Source organism: Acanthopagrus latus, chromosome 4 (assembly GCF_904848185.1).
Source record: "Acanthopagrus latus isolate v.2019 chromosome 4, fAcaLat1.1, whole genome shotgun sequence".
Lineage (NCBI taxonomy): Eukaryota > Metazoa > Chordata > Actinopteri > Spariformes > Sparidae > Acanthopagrus > Acanthopagrus latus.
In genome coordinates, this window is record NC_051042.1 from 2,379,566 (window position 1) to 2,402,796 (window position 23,231).

The 23,231-nt window shown below is 41.2% G+C and overlaps 1 protein-coding gene and 1 long non-coding RNA gene across 3 annotated transcripts in view; one reads left to right on the forward strand and one right to left on the reverse strand.

The window, feature by feature from the left end:
• Window positions 1–7,894: 7,894 nt before the first annotated feature.
• The window catches only part of LOC119018599 (solute carrier organic anion transporter family member 3A1-like), a 31,498-nt gene continuing 16,161 nt past the window's right edge, over window positions 7,895–23,231 (reverse strand). Inside the window, exons 3-10 of one of the 2 annotated variants that reach the window (XM_037096401.1) lie at window positions 16,474–16,572; window positions 15,517–15,786; window positions 15,188–15,352; window positions 14,878–15,076; window positions 14,111–14,246; window positions 13,811–13,983; window positions 13,396–13,460; window positions 12,786–13,162 (exon numbers count right to left, since the gene is read on the reverse strand). In XM_037096401.1, the coding sequence (XP_036952296.1) occupies window positions 12,786–13,162; window positions 13,396–13,460; window positions 13,811–13,983; window positions 14,111–14,246; window positions 14,878–15,076; window positions 15,188–15,352; window positions 15,517–15,786; window positions 16,474–16,572 (1,484 nt within the window). Of the gene's footprint in view, window positions 13,163–13,395; window positions 13,461–13,810; window positions 13,984–14,110; window positions 14,247–14,877; window positions 15,353–15,516; window positions 15,787–16,473; window positions 16,573–23,231 lie in introns of both variants that reach the window. The other variant, XM_037096400.1, reaches the window with a different exon arrangement.
• Window positions 15,686–16,780, forward strand: LOC119018601. The gene is made up of 2 exons (XR_005074797.1): window positions 15,686–15,843; window positions 16,376–16,780. It is a non-coding gene; the product is annotated as an uncharacterized LOC119018601 (long non-coding RNA).

The following is a 23,231-nucleotide window of genomic DNA, read 5'->3' on the forward strand; positions in this document are numbered from 1 at the left end:
CAAACACAGTCTGAGTTTTAGAGTAAATGTATAGACGTGGTCAGATGCATGTGTTTATCTAAGTGGTATATATGGAAATATGTGTATGTATATTTATATATGTATGTGTATATATGTATATATAGGTGTAGATTTGTGTGTATGGACATGTATAGATAAAGAAATATAGAGATAATTAAATGTCATGTTTAAAAGTCTGTATGTGACCTACTAGAACTCATAACTCTCTTCTTTTAGTTTGTCTGCATCTATTTAACCTTTATTTTGATTTCTGTTTTATGTTGTGGGTTTGTTTGCTTTTTCTTATTTTTCTTTCTTTGTTTTGTTTAGAATATTGACTGAAGACTCACATTTCTCATAAAAAACCACAAAGTCATAGGTATAAAGCAGTCCATCTCCACAGAGTGTGCTGCTTTCCCTCCTTTCTGCACATGTGTCAGCTCTACTTCCTGTCCATTTTTTTGTATTCAAAGAGTAAATTATATCAATGTGCATGAGGGCTCTTTGCAGCAAGTCATAGCCATTTGAAATGTCTGCACGGCCCTTTCACCGTTGACTCATGCTCCTGGAGTCCTGAGGATGAGCGCGCCGTCACGTTCTTCCAGACGTCTTCCAGCTTTGCAGTCATTCAGCGACTGCTCACACACAAAACAAGCTCTGCTCTGCCTGCTATCAAAACACACGGCAGAAGTCCAAGACCAATCAACAGTGGAAGGTCGAGGCTAAAGTGTTTACTACACTGGACGGGGATGATGCATTCCTCCACACTTTAATGCTCTGAACTTCCCCCTCCCTGCTCTATCTAGTGGCAAGCCCAGTTAACATTAATCACAGATTTGGGAGTTTAAAGATGATAAATCCTCCTTGTTTTTGGTGATCTGGTGCCCTTTAAGACTTATCACACATGGAGCTGAAAGCGAGCTAATTGGAGACAAAGTGAGGGAGAGTGTGGCCAGGAGAGACCTGCTGTGTGTGCAGGACCACCTGGGTGTGTGAGGTTGTTTACAGCGCAGTGGGAGGCAGCGCTGACTTGCTGCTCAGAGACCTGCAGCAGTTTTTTCTTTGGCTTCACGGTGGCTAGGTAAACATATATCGTTGAATTATAGCGGCTCCCCTCTAAGCACTTAACCTCCTTTAACCACCATATGGTTATCTGTTAAACCCAGCAAGTGGCAATATTAGGACATATACAGTAGAAGTGCAGCAGGTCCTCTCTAGGTGAGAGAGATAACACACAAACAGGACGGTTGAAAAGCACCACATAGTGACGCCGCTGATGACAGTGACAGTACTCCAGGAAATATATATTTTAGAGCCAAAGTATTGCTCGTGTTTATAGAATTGTGTGCACTATGGTCTTCTAGGAAAAAGCAGTAGTATACTAGGCATTCAGAGTAAATGGATGTAATCTTATTATGCTAATGAGATCAATGGTCATGATCTAAAAGTATACTGCAGCCTCTCTCAAGTCTTCCAGCAGATACTTCCTGTAGTGCTTTGGCACAGCTTCTGTGAGCCTGCAGATCCAGGAATGTCACGAGCCAAAACCCGTACAGGAAACACACGCTTGTGTGGGAAAATCAAACATCAGTACATGGAATACAAACCAAACATAACACATCTAAGGTACACGTACGCAACCTATGGCTCACAACCCTTGAAAACAGGTTGAGAAACCAAAGAACCTACTGGGTCATAATAATAACTGGCTATTTAAAAGTGATGATAACTCAGCAAAGTTCAATTGTGACATAAACAGTCGCCTGTCATCTATAAAGTCTTTGGTAGTGACACTACAGGAAGTTCAGGGCAGAGTTATGGTTTAAAATACTTTCCTTATACTTTCCCAAAATAAACACCAGTGACAATAAACGTTTGACATTAAATTGGGAGGATCAACCTAACAGTATAAATTAAAATCTACTAAATAATTATTTCCAGTTAATGTTTCCTCAAACTACTGATAATTTCATACTTGTTCTTGTTATTGAGGGCAAATGATCAAGCTGCTTTCCTTGAATACTGAATTTTGTGATACTTGGATTATGTTACCTACTATATTTTTAACAGGTAATTAGTGACTGTATTGACATTTGTTTTCAAAGTAACCTGACCAAACTTGGCTGGAACATATCTCTGGTTCAGCAGAAATGTGCTTTGCCAACATATATTGTGCATGATATAATAATAATATGAGGTGCAGTCATGTGGAAACACTTGTGTGTGTTGACTTTGGCAATACTGCTGCAATAAAGATCAGGTGTGCTGAGAGTATAGTGATATTAAATAGTTACTTGTAACATTTAAAATGAAGAATTACAATAATCTGTGTATGTGTTGTCTGTTGTGATAGAAGAACGTCACCAGACAGTCAACAGAGCACGTAGATTATCGCTTGTTGTTAGCCTTGCCCACCATTGACACAAAGCTGGAACCTCTTAGGCTGCTTAGCAGGGTCAAATCGTGGGCAGAGAGCAGCAATAACTTGTCAGTTAGATTAGTGCACCTTAGCCATAGCTTCACCTGTGACCGCTGCCCTGCCTTTCACCTTTCATTAAACCCAGACTGCTGACCTCTGACTCCTTCAGGGCTGCTGCAGCCTTCACCATGAGGTAAATTTCATGCTTGAGAGACACATTGTGCTACATGTCAGTGTGCGATGATAATGCACCACCAACGGTCTTCCCAGTTGTGAGCGGAGCCATCCTGGCAACGTGAAGGGATCCTCATTAGGACTTGTACCAAGCCCTACTTAACCTTTGACCTCCCTCAGACGAAAACTCATTATCTGGCCAAGATTAACCCACATAGCTGCGTAAATGATCAAAATGCATACAGCTGAATTAGTATACAGTCAAATAAGCCTGATCTTCTGACCACTGTTGCTGCCCTCTGATACACCATCAGCACTTCACATTTTTTAACATCTGCACGTTGTTCTGTAGTGCATGATTATAATAAGTGCCATTTCAATCTGGGGAAGTATGTTGATTGCATTTATAAATACTAACTTATCTACTTATCTAATCTTACAAAAATCTGTTTTTCCCTTTTAAACAGCATTAATGTGCTCTATGAAGCTTCTGTGTTGTTCTGGAAGACACTCATTTGTTTATGTTAGCGGACTGCATTTCTAAACTAACGGTCGCTACTGTCGCTCTCTGCTAGCACAGCGGAGAGGAGCGAAGCATTCATGCATAAAGTCACATTCTTTAGACTGTCACAGAGAATTGGACTTGCATCCTTCACAAAGAAATCGACACTTAAACAAATCATCCACTTGCTTGTACAGGCGACCAAGAGGGACAGAGAAGGTCTTGTTTTTCACATCAAGCTATAATTCGCTCACATATGGCCAATAAAACAACAGGATAATATGTGTAAATCACCACAAGTTGTCAGAGGGGGAGAAACGGCTTCCTTGTGTCTCTTTTCATCATCTCTTTTTCCCCTTTGAATAGATTTTTAAGGGCATTTACTAAACTGAAACAATACATAAAATGTACCTTTTTGTTAAAAAAAACTAAATTGATTTTTTTGTTATACCTAATAAAATTTTCTTAGCTTATTGCTCCAAACTCTACCTTTCTGACTCTTTCCTGTTATTTTTGATGGCATAAACTTCACCTGGAATCATGTAACCGTAGAAACTGAATGCCGTGCAGTCAGTGCAGGTTCATATCCTCATTCACATTACCTGTCCCACTCATAGGTTACACCTTACATAGTAGTTACTATATCTGTAGTCACGCCACAGAATGGTCTGGGGTTATAATTATCAGCCGCACAGACTTTACTGATGATCATGGAAAGATCCTCCATTTCGCTACCCAGGGCTTCACTTTGTGTTTTCAACATCTGTGATTAGGTAATGAATTAGCAGATCCTGAGGTTAGAGTAGATAATTATGGGAAAACACATTCATAATGATGCATCAAAATTAATTCCATCTCATTTCCTAGTTTGTTAGAAGCTACTTTTTAGCATTTTTAAAAAATAATCGTCTTAACTGGAACAAAAGTGGTCATTTCAAAAAGGTGGGGGTAAGTCCTGGGCGTCAATGACACTTATGTAGGTGACAATAAAGAATAGAATTGAGCATCTATGGTAGTTTAGACAGAAAAAGGCGCAATTACCAATCCGTCTGCCTCTTCTGCAGCACAGACAGCAGCATGGATTTATCGATGCACAGCACAGTTAGGCCACTGACATTCAGAGCCGTGGTCGCGCCACAGATTTTTAACTCACACAAACATCATTCAGATGAAGGATCAATGAGTCAGGCAGATTAAACTGACATATTCAGCTAAACAACCCCTCTGCCCCTGCACTCTCTCTGCTAAACAGAAAGAATAAAGAGGGAGATGCATTTTGGTCATTTTGGGTAAACTGCACCGCCTCTCAAATCACCTTCTGATTATAGATGTTTCACATTACGTTTACAATTATCATATTAACTGTTATCTGCTGTAGAACTCAAATTACACTACTAGCTACCATTAGCATGCAAGCTTATATTACTATAGATGTGGATGAAGTGTCACCATAACTAAGTAGTTTATTAGCTTAGCTTAATATTGTAGCTAAGATAAAACAATGGATGATAAAAATTACAAATGCTGCTAACATTAAATCATATAATTTAAAATACCACTTAAAAATTATGAAGATATCATATTCATTAAAAAAAAAAACAAATATATATCTTCATCGCATATTATTGTGTCATTTTTGAGCCGCCTATTGAAGGTTCATTGACATGTGCATCGAAGGGTTAATGGGGTGTGAGAACAACTGCTACGTGTCATTTAGTCAAGCGGGTTTTCTTTCTTGAAACTTCCCAAGTGCGACTGTGAGGAGGGAAAGGTTTTGGTGCTCCAGGGGAAGTTTCCTTGTCCTTGATCCGTTGGTCTGTGGCCACTGCAGGAAGGTGATGCTGGGCTGCTGTGATGTACTGGGTGTTACATTGGTTCAGACGGCTGTGTGAAGGCCAGGAGGGACACAGAGGGTTGTGGGCTTGTGTGTGAATGACACAGAAACTCAAAAACTCAAGTCTTTCTCGGTGCTTTCCAAGGTCAGGCTGCACAAATGACTGTAATTCAGAGAGACTGTCCCTTTGTATCTGTCTGCGTTCAGGTAACAGTTACAGTTAGTCAGATTGCACGTGTACACCTTTAAAACAGGCATTACATGTGTGAGGCGGGAGATAATGTAATGGTTTTAATTTGGCATTTAAATGATGACATTTTACAGCCACTTTTCTCAGCACCAGCCTGTCAGCACTGAGTGTCTTGTACATTTTTGCAGGCAGAAGCACAACAAAGACGCTCCCTCACACTTTTCCACCACAGGACCAAATGTCATTCAAAGCAGAGACACGTCTTTTGTCCTTCACAGTGGCACACTTCCTCAGACCGGGAACACTGTCCGGTATTTTGATTGATCATGTATTTGTATCTATTCATAGAGGCCAGATTCATCATTCCAATTTGTCAAGTTGCTGGTGTGCTGAGCTAATTATGTGCAGGAGAGGCAGGAAAAAAAAGAGGACAACCTCCTGTTTAGACTCATCTGAGGCTTCCCCACCTCACCTCGTCTCCAAACGAGCACCAAAAGCTTCACTGGGCTGCGGGAGCTGCTTGGCACCATGGGTAATTAGTGTGATGAATGCTTTAGCAGAACAAATAGTGGCAGTCTCCTGTCTCGCTCATCGTGTGGCTGTGCTGTCGCAGCTCAGGGGCTGCGGTCTCATCAGGGTAATGGATGATTCTGCAACAGGACGATCCCTCAACCAACAGCGCCTCTGCTGAGCGGGAAGCACACAGTTTTACAGTTTTTACTGTTTTCAGCCTGAAACAGTGCTGAGGGCATCCATGCTGCTTATGCATGTTAAGTGGATTTTTGGAAGGTCACTAACAACCATTAACAATTAAGTCTCCAAAAGATCAACGAAATACATTAAAATAAATAAATAAATAAATAAATAAATAAACATTATCAAAAGTATGTTTGTGTGGTTATTTCCCCGACATGGCCTCTCAGGATATGCAAACATGTTCATACTAATCCTCAGTGGGATTCCTCTCCATGCCCGGGTTGTGGAGCCGTCCGCCGCTGAAATGATGGATCACATTATTAGATTAGAGGAGAGCCACGACAACCAGCAACTGGATTTGCAATTCACAGCCTCTTTTGTATATGGACCTCTTCTGCATGAACAGGGATAATTGGGCCGAGTCAGAGACTGTTTTTTCTCTTTAACAATGCGGGGAACCTTGTAATAAATCAGGTCAGCTGTCGGAGCCACGTCACAAGACAAGGCATTAGTCAAATATGCAGAGGGTTTTGCATACAATGTGAAGAGGAATACATCATCATTTATTTGAAGTCCAGTTATCCTAATTTCTCCAGCACATGAAGGACATATGGTGATTTAGTCTTGTGCGTAAAACCTGAGGGCAGAGGCGGCCGTGGAGGCCTGGCTCTCGGTGCTGTCATTTCAGTACCAGCTAATAGCCCGCGCTTATTCTGTGCCTTGACTTTTCAACCCGCTGTGACAGTGAATAATATGCGGCACATAAGGCTGATTCCAAGTCATGTCATCCATGTAGCGGAAGCTGAATAGGTTGACTGCCGCAGACAGGTAATCCATAGCTATATCAGTGGAAGAAACACAATTTCAGTGAGATGTTTCGATAGCAGGCAGACCCGCAGCCAGCAGAGCGTGAAAGACGGGCGAGGTCGTGGAAAGGTTATTTCTGGGTCCAGAAGGTGAGACTTTGGGGACGCGGACACGTCAGTCCGCCAGAGTCCTCGGGTCAATGTGAAGACAAGTGGAAGACACATTTCTCTGTCAGCACGCAGAGAGCCCGCACGGGTTCAGGCTTTTGTCGTGAAGTCCCAAGTCATTGAGTCAATAGCCAAGGAACATGACACAACCTCTCACAGTCACTCGGCATCAAGCGGAACAGGGAATGGCATGCTTTCCATTTCACTGCACCGTGGCCCCGGCAAGACCTCGTCTGCACTCGAGAAACAGGAGCGCTCTCCGCTCCGGCTCTCGCATAAAAGCACCGCCGCGACCTGCCCCGGACGCGCACATCGCTCCCTAGAAGCAGCGGAACAAGGTGATCCACCGGTCAATCCATAACCCCGGCTATTATCTCCGCTGGCTGTTGTAGCGCGGCGGGGAGGCCGGCAGATAACCAGGGGGCTTAGATGACAGGAAATTATATCATGGCAAAGCACAAGCACATTTCGATTAAACTGATGTCGGGTTTTATCTTCCTCTGTCGGTGCGTTTCGATGGGGAAAAGAAGATGTGACCTCTCGCCTTTTGTGACTGAGTGAATACGGACCTTTACCACAGGCATGGCTCCACATGTCAAACGTTAAAGAGCAGCATATTGTCTGCGCATGGAACAAATGTCTGAACCAATAACAATGAATTCTCAACCTTTGTGCCCGCGACTCCTGCAGCGCAGACAGAGAGTGACGCTCACCTCTCTCATGGTTTGAAGGAAAGAACATCATTTTAAATGTAGTGATACATGCATCCTCCTGTTAATCATCTCATGACACCAGAAACACTGACTGGTATTCTGTGGATGGTTCTCATGGTCACAGTCGGTATTTTGGTTGCTCGGCCACTTTAGACCAGACTGGAATTTCTCAGTAGCTACAACAAGTGAAACTGTCCAAATCACAGATAGATAGATGGTGACGGAACAGTTACAGTCATCCTGTCATGGTGAAAAAGAAAAAGAAACAGCTCACAGTGACAGTGAGATCTTATTGATATCACCACTGAGTCCTTAATAATTGTCAGGCAAAATAAGCTCATATTAAAAACAAAAATAGTATATTTAATGTATTTACAATAAACATACAATCATGTAATCTTCTCCAAGAAATATACAGAACATAAAGCTTTTAAATATAAATTCATATAATTTAAAGAAAAGAGGAAAATAAATCAAAGAAGCAATAGAGCATTTTTCTAAAAATCTTTAGTGATGCTTTGAAAATATAGGTGATATTTTCCTGTTTCAATGCCCTTTCCTTTTGAAAGGTCCTCCTGCATGAAATTCACACATTGAATACCACCCACAACATTGGCAAACACATCACTCTAAAACCGTCACTAACATGGTTAGCACATGGTTTCACTTTAATCAAAGGCAACATGCTGCCTAAGGCTCAAACCAAAGGATTATCTAGCCACATACGAAGAGTTCACTTCCAGAATAACATCCGTCATTTACAAAAAGTGACTATCCATAAGATATAATTGCAACAAAAACAAATCATGGAACTATTTACACTATATCTGTCAGTTACTGTCAAAATGTCTCTTGAATGATAAACCTCAGGACTTTTTTTCCCCCCGAAAATGTTGTATTTTGGAAGTAAACTCTTCATATGTCAATGCTTCTGTCACTAAAGATCTGCTATAAAAGTCAACCTGCTGTTACCACAAGGCAAGCTCATCAAAAGAGAATAATGAGAAAAATAGGATGTAAAAAAACATTTATGCTTCAAAGTTGTTTTCTCATCACAAGGCAAAACAGTCCTGTCGCCGCAGGTGAATACAAGGTCAAGCAAGCGCTGTCACATCTTCCAGCGCGTTAGACAGACCTAGAATATGTTGGCTTCTTCTTCGCGAGTGTTGAATGTTACAGTGCACAGGTTGATATGGCACAACATAGGCTCCCGACACAAAGTCTCAGAGTAGAGCTTAATGTCCAGGCACAGGTGCAGGACTGCTATCAGTGAAGTCCGACTGCTTCTCTACAGTTGACCTCGTCTACTGTACAATGTCAGGCTAAAGCTTAACATTGGTGCCACTTGTTTCAAGCAAAGTATTGTTTTTATTTGGACCAAAGCAACAAACAGTTTTTCAGCTTTGCCACTGATGGAAAGAGAGATTAATCTAAATAAGACAATACCTTCACTAGTAGAAAAGTCCTACATATTAACAGTTATTACATCCTAAATAAGACTGTTTTCTAGACCCATATACAATATTTTATAGGCAATATGTTTTTGGGACACTTTTGTATGATATGATGGAAGTAAGTGGAGGGATATCACAGAAAGGCTACATACAGCCGGAGGATCTGCTCTGAGCTCCAGCGTGGTGAGACAAAGTTCTCTGCAGGACGTTACAGAACACTTCTATGGTGTCACTTTGGCACTTGTATGGCACTATTATATACAGAGGAGTCAGCACGATGACACACTGGACATTTACAGTTATCACAGACAGCGCCGCCCGTCGGGGGGGTTGCTGAGGAGGAGACGGAGGCCAGCTGGTAACGTTGGTTAACACCCTCCTCCCTCGTTAGAAGCTTTCTTTGTAATTGTTTGTACATCTCAGCATAATGTCCTGAAGGTGCTGCAAGGAGCCAATCCTCCCATCAGGGACAGTCAAATTTGGAACTTGGAAACTGTTTCAAACGTTAGTCAGTGCCCCAAAAAATCTTCTCACTGTGGCGCTAAAGATCTGTATTTATACTCTCCTCTCACATCAAACCAGCAGACACTAGCTCAGTCTGGCCGGGTTTGGCATGGCTCTGTTGAATGTAGGTCCATTGTTGATCTTCAACATTCTCAAACAACTATCATCTTACCTCCATTTCATAGAATATTATCTTTATATTTCATGATGCTGAAGCACCATCAATGTATAGTTTAAATCTTATATTATTGTTTCATTGAAGTGCTAAACTAAATACGTTAAATAAGACGTGTGGAACCAAAATCATTTCCACCATTTGCAAACAAATGACTCATAAAACATGAGTGGCAACATAAAATGAAACTGAACCATGGAGCTTTAACTAACTCAAAAGAACATTTTAGGAAATACAATTATCTGCTTTCTTGCTAATAGTTAGATGAGAAGTGATACAAGTCTCATGTCAGAGTGGTAAATGTGAAGCCACAACAAGTTCTAGTCAGCGTAATTTAACACAAAGACGGAAAACAGGATGAAACAGCTAACCTGGCTTTGGTAACAAAATCCATCAATGTGCGCCTCTGAAGTTTTAACCTTCTAACATCAATATTCATTTGTGTGCAGGACTGTAACTCATTTTATATGAATCAGAAAAAAAACAACAACATCATAGTATTTTTTTTTCTTGTATATCTGCAGCTTCCCCCTATTTCCAGTCTTGATGCTAAGCTAAGCTACGTAGCGGCTGGCCCCAGCTCCATGTTTACCACACAGACATGAGACTGGTACTGATCCGTCATCTAGCTCCCAGCAAAGAAGTGAATTCTCTTATTCCCCAAAATACTGAACTACTCCTTTAACCCCCACCTCCAAGCATCAGAGAGATTACACATTTTGGAAATGAAATCAATTGTGATGGTAAGTGGCTGGACAAAGGTCCATAGTTTTTTGATGCAAAACATATTAAATACTTACAAAGTAAGCCAGGAAAAACAATCGATTCTCTATATAAACTGGATATGTCACAAATCAGAATCCCACAGAATTCCTTAAAAAATGAATTAAATTAAAAAAAACAAAAAAACAAAACGCGTTTAGACAATCACTTCAGTGTGAGTGATTATGAGTCAGCTGAGGTTTGTTAAAAACATCACAATGCAGTATGCATTATAAAGCTTTTCCATGGTATTAAATAGAACTTGGAGGCCATTTGAGTTAAATGTGATTTAACCATTACCATGGCCACCAAACCACAGAGTGCAGCTTAGTGACTGCTGAGTATTTATTTTTTATTTTTATTTTTTTTATCATTGCATGCATTTCCAGCATGCTTTTAAATGAACTAATTCTGGATGGACACTGTGCGTCATGCTACGCTGTGTCTGCTGACAGCTAGCCCACCACAATCATCATGTCTCACTGCTTTGACTTGGCATTCTACTTAAATGCTGTCACACTTGGTCTGTGCGCTCACGTGAGCTTTGCTGCTGTTACTGATTGTATTGTTGAAGGCCTCCTCCCCCACAGCCTCCACCCGCTATGACCCGACTACACACACGCACCCTGGAGAGTCTTATTTGCGATGTTCCCTGCTTGTTATTTATCACGTTGCTGTGTTTTCCATGCATTACTGCTGCAGGGGGGGCGTCCCTAAGGGTGGAATTACAACACCAAGTTTAACAGAGTTTCTGTCTCAATATGCCATCAATATTAGTGTTCCTGGGAGATTCATTATGGTTGTAGGGTCAAATCATCAGTTAGAGGAGCGTCATGTGACTGAGATGTCAAGGGGCCGGTTACTGAATCAGTATTAGCTAGTTACTGAGTGTCCTGTCCAGCTAGTCCCAGGTGGGCCACCTTATTCCTGCAGTATATCCTCCCTCATAGTCTGTTGCTTTTGGTAAGACCATCAAACAATCAGGAGAAAAAGACAGAACAAAAAACAAAACATTTCTGTGGCTCTGAAGCAGAAAATTTCTCTCAGAGTCTCATCGAGCATTCAGAACAAAACTCCACACTATGACACAGTAAAGGGATAATTATCACACACTGGCTCAACACTCCTCTACTTTCAACAAATGTCCTAAAGTGCCCTCTAGAACAAGAAGGGCCGATTACACTGAAAGCTATTAAAAACACTCCGTTCCTTATTTCTTATTTTTCTAAACCTGACAGAATATGTGCAACGACTCAGACTGAAGAGTTTGGTCTCACCCGTTGAGGTGACCTCAACTCTACCAAAAATGGCTGGCAGCACAAAATGAAAAATACATTTCTGATACAAACTTTCATCGTAGTTTCATAGAAATTCGTAATTTTTAGAGCTGAAACTTGTGTTAGATAAAAGTGAGTGCAGTTATTGTATACTGGGTTAGAAATCAAATTGTTTGGTTTTAGGGTGGAGGGTTTTTTTGTATTTTGTCTATTTTTATTTCATATTTTGAGTCTGTCCTGTCCTCTAACGTCAGAGGCTGTAACAGTTTAACCAGGATATATGAGCTGTCACCTGGTGCTGATTTCTTTTATCATTATTCTCAACCACTTGTCTTATTCCTGTTCCTGTTCCTGTATTCATCTCTGTTTTTCTCTGTTCATTGTGACATATTTGAAAGTTTGAAATAAAACTGATTGGAGAACACACAGTCTCTCAGTCTCAAGTCTGTAGAAGGGTTGTGACTGTATGTTCTGTATGTCTGGAAAAGTGCTTCAACCATGAGCTAAAATATGCATCATCTAATGATGAACAACCATGTTAACTGTCATCCTTTCTATCGGACATCTGGCCCTGAGAAGTACTTCCTTCTAAAGGAAAATAAACTGTCTAATATAATAATAAAGCTTATGAATGAAACTTAATATGAGCACAATTTGAACTTAACTGCTCATGAAGTTGAAGTGAAGAAGTTAACTCCCGGCTGTCCTGGAGGATTAGTCTTATACACATTAAATGCAAGATCCCTGCTTCACATCTGGCTGGAGACAGCTGCTGCATGTCATTCCTTCTTTGTTCTCCAACATGTGCTGTCAATCTCTATCCTGCTGTCAAATTAAAGAAAAAGAAATGGCCATATGATTTGGTCAGTAATGGACTGGATCATCTGTATTCCAGTAAAAAGAAAACAAAGTGAATATAGAATATTTTGGGAAACTTCTCTTCAGCTTTTTTTTTTTCTGTAAAGTTTGATGTTTTTGGGTGTGAAGAAGATAAGACCCTCACTGACAACATTCCTCTAAACTGATACGACACCACAGAAACATCGCACATCAGACCAGTTGCACATGAACAGCGTCAGCTCCAGTCCGCAGTCCCAGTTCAGACCACCAACTATAAAACTGACTCCATGTTGTCGCACGTCTCGTGGTCCTCCAGGTTGTATATGAACTTTGTCCTGTTGGCTGGGTTCTGGGTGATCTCCTTGCCCAAATTGTCCAGAGTCACATTGGAGGCGAAGAGTTCGGTGGGCGTCAGGTACCCCTCGCTGTTCTTGATGTATTTCCTGTAGTTCTTCCTCAAACACTGCCACGTGGTGGTGTACAGGATGAAGGCTGACGACTTTAGCACGATGGCGATGCTGACGTACAGATGCCTGTAGGCCACGTTGTCGTACAGCATGCAGGCTCCCTTCTCGCCACAGACGGTGCTCCAGAACAGACAGGTGGAGTCGATGCCCATGCCAAAGATCAGAGGTGGAGGGATGAAGCCTGAATCGGGAGGGGAAGGTTGACAGACAGCAGGGCAAAAGGTCAAAAAGCGTACCAGTACGACTTCTGGTTGTCTTTATATCCACACAGATAAACCAAGAACCGCTCTGTCGTTTACACCACAGAGCCATGAGCATTGTAAGACTTACTGCAGGATGAATGTCTGTACAAATCAAAAGCAGAGAGCTGTTCTGTGGATATAAACGCATGACAGTAAAGTGTCCAAAGCTTACCGATCAGTCTGAGGAGCAGGAACAGAACTCCAAGGGCATAGGATTTAAGCTCTGGACTCACAGTTCTGAAACAAAAAACTCACATCTTCATTTCCAGTCAGGTCAAGCAGGCCAGAGATCTCAGAGATGGAAAGTTGAGATTTATTGAAACTGTGGTCTGATTTCTGTAATGTTCCTTTCATTGATGATAACATCGTTCACACCACATAAGTCTGATCTAAGAACATGAATAATAATAATAATAATAATAATAATAATAATAATAATAATAATAACACACTTTATTTGTAAACCCCTTTAAAAAACAAAAGTGCTTCACAGACATAAAAACAGGAAATACACAGTTTAACTAGAGAATTAAATGTCAACAGCTCCCCCTTGTGGGCAGCCTGTGTATAGCAGCAGGTCTCCTTACCTGATAAGGATGATGACGGAGGGTGTCTGGGCCATGGCTCCGATCATGCTGCACACACAGATAACACAGAGGAAGGTGAGGAAGGCCTGCTGACAGCCTGGACTGGGGCACTTCCCTGGTAGAGCCACCGCATCCTCGCTGGTGCTGGATATACACGTACAGCTGGTCAGGTTCTGAAACAGAGACAAGAAATCAGAGTGAATATGGAGATCGAACAGGACTGCTGCACTGTGTATATCTATATTTGTCTCTTAGTTTGAGCTCTCCAGTGTTTGAGTCAGCATTAATGTCAACACTCACTGGTTTGGTGCAGCCGGCGAAGCAGGCTGAGAGGTAGGTGACTCCATTGGAACCACAGACGGGGCTCACTGATGCTGTGTAGCAGTTACAGTTACTGATGCACGCCGACTCAGGTCGCTGCCAGGACAGCAGCGTCCTACGGAGGAGGCCAAAGGTCATGTTAGGGAATATAAATACTGGATGTACAATGTTCACATCAAAGGGAAACAACAGCAGGAACGGGCTTCTTTTTTCTCTCTGTTGTTTAATTTTGAGTACATGAGTTCATTTTTGAAGAGTGTATCAGGATATGATTACATAGGAAACTCTGCTGGCTGAATACTCAACCATTGTACTCAAATGGCACAATGTAGTCAGTGATGCAGAGACATATTTCTGACAGCTGTTCACTGCAAAACACAAGAGTTACAGCATGCTTTACAGTTTCAACCCATAGACTTTGGTGCAGACACAGTTTTCTGCTCTGTGTAGAATGGTCATGTAAAGCCCACCAAACACTGATAATGCATAAGCCTGACATCTGCTATTGCAGACGTATTAAATATATAAAGAACTGCTGATATTTTAATATCAAGGCAAACATAATGATGAGAAAGTCAACAAATCAGTAAAGAAACCTCCCAGCGTGGTCACCTGACAGTCTCTCTTATAGTAACAAGAATACACAGTGTTGTAAATAAGACTTATATGCTGCATTAGAACACAACAGGCACTAAGATTTGATTGATAAGGACTCTTAATTCATGTCAGTAGGTTTCCCTCCTTACTCGTTGCTATAGGAGACTGTCACCCCGGCGACAGGTCCGGTGTCACAGCCCAAGAAGAGGAAAGAGACGTAGCAGGCGGTGGACACCAGGTTGACCAGCATGGCCATGCGGACGGCGCCCAGAGCTGACAGGTTCAGCTTCTTCACCAGCAGCCCCCCGAGGAAAATACCAAGACAGGCACAGGGGATGGCCGTCATACCTGGGGAGAAAGGACAAGAGTGTCCAGTGCTGGCCAACTTTTTCCACCGGCATTTTACTGAGTAGAGACAAAAAGAGTTGCCCTCTGCTTGGACAGCTGTGATCTGCCTACCTAGCAGCTGATTGGCTGAAGAGGTGGTCAGGTTGAACTGCTGCTCCAGGTATTTACCCAGGAAGGCAGCAAAGCCAGCGACCACAGCGATCTCCATGCAGGCTGCCAGCGTGATGCAGCTGAACACCGGATTAGACAGGAGGTGCCTGGTCACCCTGGGGATCACTGGGGCAGAGGAGAGGAGAATGGAGAAAAGACAAGAGAAATAACAAAAGAAAAGTGACCATAAGGAGTGAGAAATATGATGTGGATAGTATTCTGAGATTTTACTAACAATCAAGCCTGTGTTATATTTTAAAAATGTCCCAATTCTCTTTGGCCCGCCTTACCTCTCAGATGCTCACAAACTGAGAGTCCGCTGTTTATATCAAAGCCACGAATGGCCCCATTGGGTTTGGAGCCCTGGTACTCCAGGGTTAGGGAAGAAGGCAGCATGGCCTGCTCACTCTCCCCTCCACCATCCATGTCCTGCACGTCCAGCGCCTGGGGGAAGCCGAACATGAAGAGGGCCGACAGGAAGAGTAAGGCACCACAGAGGAGGAAGCCGCCCCACCATGCCCCGATCCAGCGAGGGTCATCTGGGGTGATGTCCAGCTTACCTGGACGGGAGGAAGAGGAAGTTACCACAATGAATGAATGATGAATGATGTTTTGAGGTAAAATTCCTCAGATCATTGTGAGGAAATTAGATTCCGGTAGAAGTGAATTCTTCAACTTAAACCTAAATGTCCTAATTGAGCTACTTTTATGTTTTATTTATTAAGTGGAGGAAAGAGCCCAATACGTCCCTCTGAACTGTAGCATGAAACAGAAACAGGGCTCCATAAATTGGTCAAGTACAAACGAAACACTTTTAGTAGTCTCATCAGTCACCTGATGATCGGTACGTCAGACTGAAAAATCTATAAAATATTTTTTGTCAGTGATAACAACAAAAACAAATACTTACACAAGTTACAGTATAGACATTATCCCAGTGATACAGGAGAATACAGGAGTGTAACTTTTTTTCAAACAAATCAATGTTTTTTAAAATGTCCAAGTTAGAGTAATTTGAGCTTGATTTATTTATTTGTGTTTGTCAAGCACTTCAAAAATATCAGCACTTTTATCTTTATTTTAAAAAAAAAAATCAGTATCACTGTGTTTTCTTATTGAGCTTGATTTAAATGATTTTTTTTTTTTTAGGTGCACCAGTGCAACCACTGTAAAAGGTTAGTGGAGCCCTTGAGTACAGTACGTACTGATCTGAAGAAATGCAAAGACAAAAGCATCTGCAAACTCACTGGTGTCGATGAAGACAGCATCAACGTAGACTTTGGTACAGACAGAACCTAAGATGAAGCCACAGGCCGGGCCGAACACTAATGTTGAAAATAATATACCTGTAAGACAGACAGAGAGAGAAAAGAGAGCAACATGAGCAGTTTGTTAAAATGGTAGCAGCAACAGCAAAAGCTCAGCAATCCTGTCATAAAAGTGTCATTTACTTTTGATTGATTAAAATTCTAGCAACAGTCCTTTAACCTGAAGTCTCAGCTTTCAGCAGAGGGCAGCATTGCATCAAAACTATAAAAATTACAAAATTAAAAATGTGCTTGATGCTTTTATTAAATATGTGGTATCACGGGGCTTCCAACCACAGAAAACACATCTGTTGTTAAATACACGGTCTGACTGAGAACTTTACATGTTTCATTCAAATGAAAATTAAGCATTGATTTGAAACATTAATAACAATTTTGAGGAAGGTTCAGCTATGTGTGTGCAATGTCTTAAATATACTCAATCAATAAATATGTTGTTTTTTTTAAGAATGTAATTCATGCCAAGTGACAGATTTATCCACTGTCAGTGTAATATGCAGCTCAGGGGTTGCACAGTTTAAGTGATCTAAGACTAGATTATCCAGCAGGATCATAAATAATCGAGCAGGAAATGGGTTCTTAGTGTAAGAGCTGTGGGGAGCCACTGATGCAGCAGCTCTGGTTTACTTTCTCTGGAAAGCTACGCTGCCCTGTTTTGGCCTAACGGCTCAGACCTTTCCAGCAGGCAACAGCAGACTGTGCAGGAATGTGTGCATGTATGTGAGTGTGTGTGTGGCAGTGAAACTCAGTTATTCATGCCGGTGGAACATGGAACAACAGCAGTGAGCTCCAGTAGCCTGACTGCCATTAACAGCCCAGAGCAGAGGAGGCTGCTGCTGCTGCTGACAGAATGAGAGTCAGTCAATTCTCCCTGAGAGGGATGCAATGATTACTGCCGTGGTTATCACCAGTTATAAATCTGACAGAGGAACGACCGCTTCATTTTTCATAGTGTTATCAATGTATCCCTAAAGATAAGTCTCAAGGCTTTAAATATTGTTTCAACCAGCCTCTTTTTTTATTTTTTATTTCTGGTCACCATTTGAAAACCAGTTTCAGCACAAAAACTCTTCTTGTAACAATTTTGGGCATTTTTATTCCCTTATAAGAGATACGGATAAATGTTGAGAAAAACCCTCCACACAAATATTCATAATTTCTAAATTTAATAATTAAAGTCAGAGGCTTCAGTCCTAACCACAAAACACATATGTTTGTGTTCATATGCATAAAGTTGAATGCAACAATTTTCTAAAGTCCTCAGGAAGAGTAGCCAGAACTGTGTAATTGTGTTGCGTGATGCACTGGGGCCAAAGAAGACTTTTCCCTCAAGCTAACATTGTGAAAAAATGGTTGTGAAACAGTGGGTTTGGACTTGTTTCACTGTTTTGAGTCCGATAAAATTTGGGAAGTCTAGAAGTCACAATTAAAGTTAGCCGGGCGCTAGACCAGAAGTTAGCCAGCTTGGTTGGTGGAAGTCTCTGTCGTGCATGCTCTATGGGCCCCATGATGCAGAAGATCTGGGTAGTTACCCAGGTACCCAGGAAGTCCAGTGCTGGGAATGAACAGGGCTCCACCTGCTAACAACCCCACAATAACAATGCTAACAGGCTAATTTTCATCACGTGGCACCTTCATCAACTTCACCATTTTCGTTTAGCATGTTAGCATGCTAACATTGGTGCGACTGAATAACATTTGTTTTACAGTTAAACCAAAGTAAAGGACAAACTATAAAGAGTTAAAGCAATTCATCCTTAAGCACACAAGTTTGTAAGAAAAGAATATATGGCAATATGTCCAACGGTTGTTGAGATATCAGAGTGTGGAATGAAGAGGCGGGCTGACCGACTGCTGTGACACTGACAGTCTGACTCAGTCTTACTGACTGTTTTTAGCAGACATGATATTATCAAAAAGTGAAGACGTGCTACAGCTGTATGGTTCGATAATTCTAACAGATTCTAAGTATATCAAAATACAACATTATTTAATGAAAACAATAACATATTTTACATCATTCCCATTCAGCTGTGTAGTATTAAGTTACACTACACTCGGATCAATAGTCATCCTCTCTCTCTTTCTGTTTGACTTTCTCTGTCAGCTAGATGCATTGTTTTCATTTCAGCAGAGTCACTGATGCCAGCGGGGCTGAGGTCAGGTGACAGAGGACGTCTGGGGTTACAGCAGGGCCAACTCAACAGGCAACCAATGGGCAACCTCCCACCTCCAACTCTGCCCTCCACTTGGATCAGATCACAGACAAACACAGGACAACACAACTAATCCATAATGTATGTGATGCAGGGAGGCTGGCTGATACACACACACAAACACACACACAAACATGGCAGTGAACCAGCAGAAATGTTGGGCACCAGCCAGTCGTATCTACAATGCACTACAGCTCCATAGTCTCTAAACTTCCCTGTGGGCACAACTAGCTTTCCTGTGTCCCGTATACACAGGAACAAAGTCAGAGCCTGGAGTGGCCTTCACACTGAAACAGCTGATGACAATAGCAGCAATAAGCACGATGATGGAGAATTACCGGTGAGCTTTGTTATACTGTGAGAACAGACAGGGAGCTTATAATCCTAAAGCAACAGCTGCTGGACACCCATCAGGAGAAACATTCAGGGCCGCTGCCAGTCTGTTGTTTGGACTCAACAGTTGGTACATCTGACATTTCCTTAGAGAGACAACTAAAAGCTCGCAGCAGTAAAAGAATGCACAGTATGTAGTGAAGGACTGGAGATTACACAACACAGTTAATCTCTCGTTATTGTGCAGTAAAACTTTCTACTGTTTGAAAACAAGTAGTCTATATAATAAATCACTATTAATATGAAGAACATGTCAAATCTGATACTTAGACTTTTAGACTGTAACTCAGTTACTAATCAGATAGGTTGCCTTCATTTTTACCAAGGTAATATTTTAACACAATATCATTTTCCTCAGGTATGACTTTCGTTTACTGTTTATGACATTGCATAAATGTTTATAGTGTAAACTAGGGATTGACCAATCATCAGCCTTGACGATTATTGGATCTGATATTCAGCATTTTTCAGATATTTCCTTTATTGCTGATCATATGCATGTTGACATACATCTTAAGACTGCATTCTGGTCCTGATGCAGCATAATATCTGCAAAGTAACTAATAACTTAAGTTGAATCAAATGAATGTATTAGAGTAAAAAGTGCCTTTTGGGAAAAAATACTACATTTAGTGTTTAATCATAAAGTAACTCTGTCTCATCTGGTCAGTACAACTTATTCAAGTTTTGTACTCCACTGTGATTTCACTTATCATTAGAAAACAACCTCGACCAGTTAAAGAGTATTTCCCAATCAAATTCATTATATGTGAAGTAAAGTTTTATATATTTTTGTGCTCAAATCATCATAGCCAGTGCAACAAAAGTAACATCTCCAACAAAAGGTAAGTGCTAAAGTTTAAAAAGGCAGAGAAGACTCTTGGCTGACATGGAAGAATTAAATCTGACACCCGTCTCAAACACACTCGTCAGACTGTTTTAGCAGGACATGCTTTGCCCTGGAGATGCTGCTCACGCTAAAATATTTCCACAGAGGACCTTAATGGATTTCTACTGTTTCCAAGCAAAAAAACAGACTGCTGTTGTATCCTTCTTATACCTGCTGTGCCTCAGAGCTGCGACAATGAACACACACACACACACACGCGAGAGCAGCGAGAGGTGAAGGTACAGTCGTGCAGTCCTGCTGGACAGCAAACTAATAAATGATGAGTTTATTTTCTCTGATACACTTATTCCTTATTGCTTTCACACCTCTGCATGGACTCTGGCTCTCAGTGCCGAGGTCACTTTGTGCCACATGAACCCAGATAGTTGAAACTAACTGTAAGAGAAATGTATAATTCAGGTGCAGACACTCTGGGAGGACGAAGATAACCATGTAAGACTCTGGCAGCTGGTTTGACCCAGCCATATGGAAGTGGCAGGTGGAAACACTCCACTTACACTGAGAGCTGGTTTTGACAGATTCTCCTGACTGTGCGACTGTATTGCTAAGTAAGTTCAATATTATATATTTAATCAGATTTGTTCTTAAAATACTTGTGTCAAATATCAAATATCAAATTGGCTGCATGTAAAACCCTCAATATGAAAATACACTTACAAATAAAAATAAACTAATAATTAACAATATGAATCATATAATTATATAAAATATAAATATTTCTAATAATCTAATAATAGGTCACAATACCTATCAAATTGAAGAATGCAAAATACCTCTACAAAAGCAAAGTAAATAAATGATGCATCGTAGAGTGAGTTTCACAGAATTCGACATAAACTGAGATGAATATATTTTTTAAAAAGTCCATAGAGTCAGTTTACATTTTAAAGTGTGAGTTTGTTTGTAAAGCAGTCCATGGATTGGCTCCCTCCTATTGATCGGACCTTTTACTTCCCTCTTCTGTGTGGTGAGGCCACAACCTGAGGAACAAACTGCCACTTCAGATCTGCCACCTCTGCTACGACTTCAGAAACTTCATTTTTTACTTCCTCAGGGATTCTACCTTGAACTCTATTTATTGTCAGTTCTGTTGACTAAATTGTCTTTTATTTGCTTGTAAAGAACTTTGGTAAACTCGTGTTGTTTTAAATGTGCTATAAAAATACATCTGGCTTGACCTTTTTATCACACTGACTACAACTAGGCAGGTAAAATATTCAAAGGAAGGACACAGTTATGACTCACTAAATTCTCTCTTAGTCTGTGTAAATTAAATTTATAGAAATTTACACCACAAGGAGACCAGAGACGAAAGTGACACCATAGATTGCCAATATGTTGTCCCACCCCTAATAAATGTACTGTATGTTAAGTCTTTAGACTATAACTCATTCATAGAAACATGTGTGCAATTGTGTCCTGCTCATTTACATGCATTTGGAATCAAAAATATTACAAACATCAAAGAATATAATCCAATTATAAAAGTACTTTTTGTCACAGGACTGTTGTTTTGGATATATTTTGTCAGCTTTATTCACCAGTTAGATTTGTAATACATTTCATTTCCCAGCATGATCGTCTAAAAGCTGAAGCCTAATGCTGAGTCAAAGCCTTTCCTCGCTGCCTGAAGTATATTCTGGACAATTGTTTATTTAAATACCATTTTAATTTGCTTAATTTTCCTTCTGGGAATCAAGAAAGTTTCAACCTATCGCCTAATTTATTCACTGACATAAAAGTGGTTACTTTAAAATAGGCCATACCTAATCTAAAAATACTGCAATTAGCCTACAAAATACAACCATGTGCTTGTTTCTAATTGTTGGAACATTCAGTAAACTCCCCCCCGGGAGCTCAACAGCCCTGATTATAATAATGGTATGGGGTGTTATGTGAATGTTTTTGAAGACTCAGTGTGTAATGGAGAGCGGCTCACTTTACCTACTTTTCTAAACAACAAGCTGCAACAGACTGTAGCTGGGGTGGGTGTTTTCTTTTGAGTATACTTTGTTCTCCGTGTAGACATCTCAAGTGACCAATGATGTTCTGGATTTTTCATAATTTCCCTAATCACCCTCTGGACAGCTTCCTGTCCTGCGCCGTGCATGAACCACTCAACCATCCATGTTGCTTTTTTTAACCAGGGGTGGTGATGATGGTGACTGAGAAGTTCTCAGTGAGTACAACCTGTTCACCTGCTCCACCTGCTCTGACGTCGAGGAGGTGAAACTGCCAATATCTGAGGTCTGCTTGTGCAGAAATTCAGAATCCAACTGCAGAGTGTGGTACTAAAGCCCAAGGAGTAAAGTTCTCCTTCGTGCTTCATGGGTGGGACTGAGCTGAAGTCAACAAACAGCATCCTGATGTAGCTGTTCTTACTCTCAAGGCGTGAGATGACTGAGTGGAGGGCAGTGGATATGTATCCGCCTTGGATCTATTAGTTCTGAATGCATGTCGAGGGTCCCCCTTTACAGGTGTGTTGTTTAATATCAGCTTTCCAATCTACAAGCCAGACTGTATTGAATCCTGAGCTAAAGTCAACAAACAGCATTCTGATGCAGCACATCACGAACAACATATTGAAATAACACTTTAAATCATTCAGTCATCTGTTTTGGAACTATTGAAATATTTGGTCTCATGTAAACAGAAGTGCTGAAAATCAGATTGGACATGATGGTCCATGCCAGCCCCCTCAGTTCTGTTCAGTATCCAGCAGTAATGAATGCAGCAGAGGCAAGGTCATCCTGTATGAGCCGGGGCTCCTCCACCTGGTCACACTGCCAGCGCATGAATAATTTCTCACTCAGACTCACATTATGGAACGGTTCAATCACTGGCACTTTGTATCTTGGCAAAGGTGCTCCTAAAAGGCGCACACATATAAAACAACCTGGGCCGGTCTCAATAGACAGGGTGTGCTGAGTCGGCATCCATACCTTCCTCTGCTGTCCTACAGTGGAAGAGTAATAACTCCACTGGAGTAAAAACATTTTGCTGCAGTGGACTCTCCTCTTGCAGCCTCACAGCGCTTCATTACACGCATTACAGCGATGAATAAGGGCTGGGATGTGAGGCAGGGAGGGAGAAGCTGACCCAGCGGCTGCAGAGCTGGACCCCTCGGGCTCCCACTGCTCTTTTACTCTGTACTATAG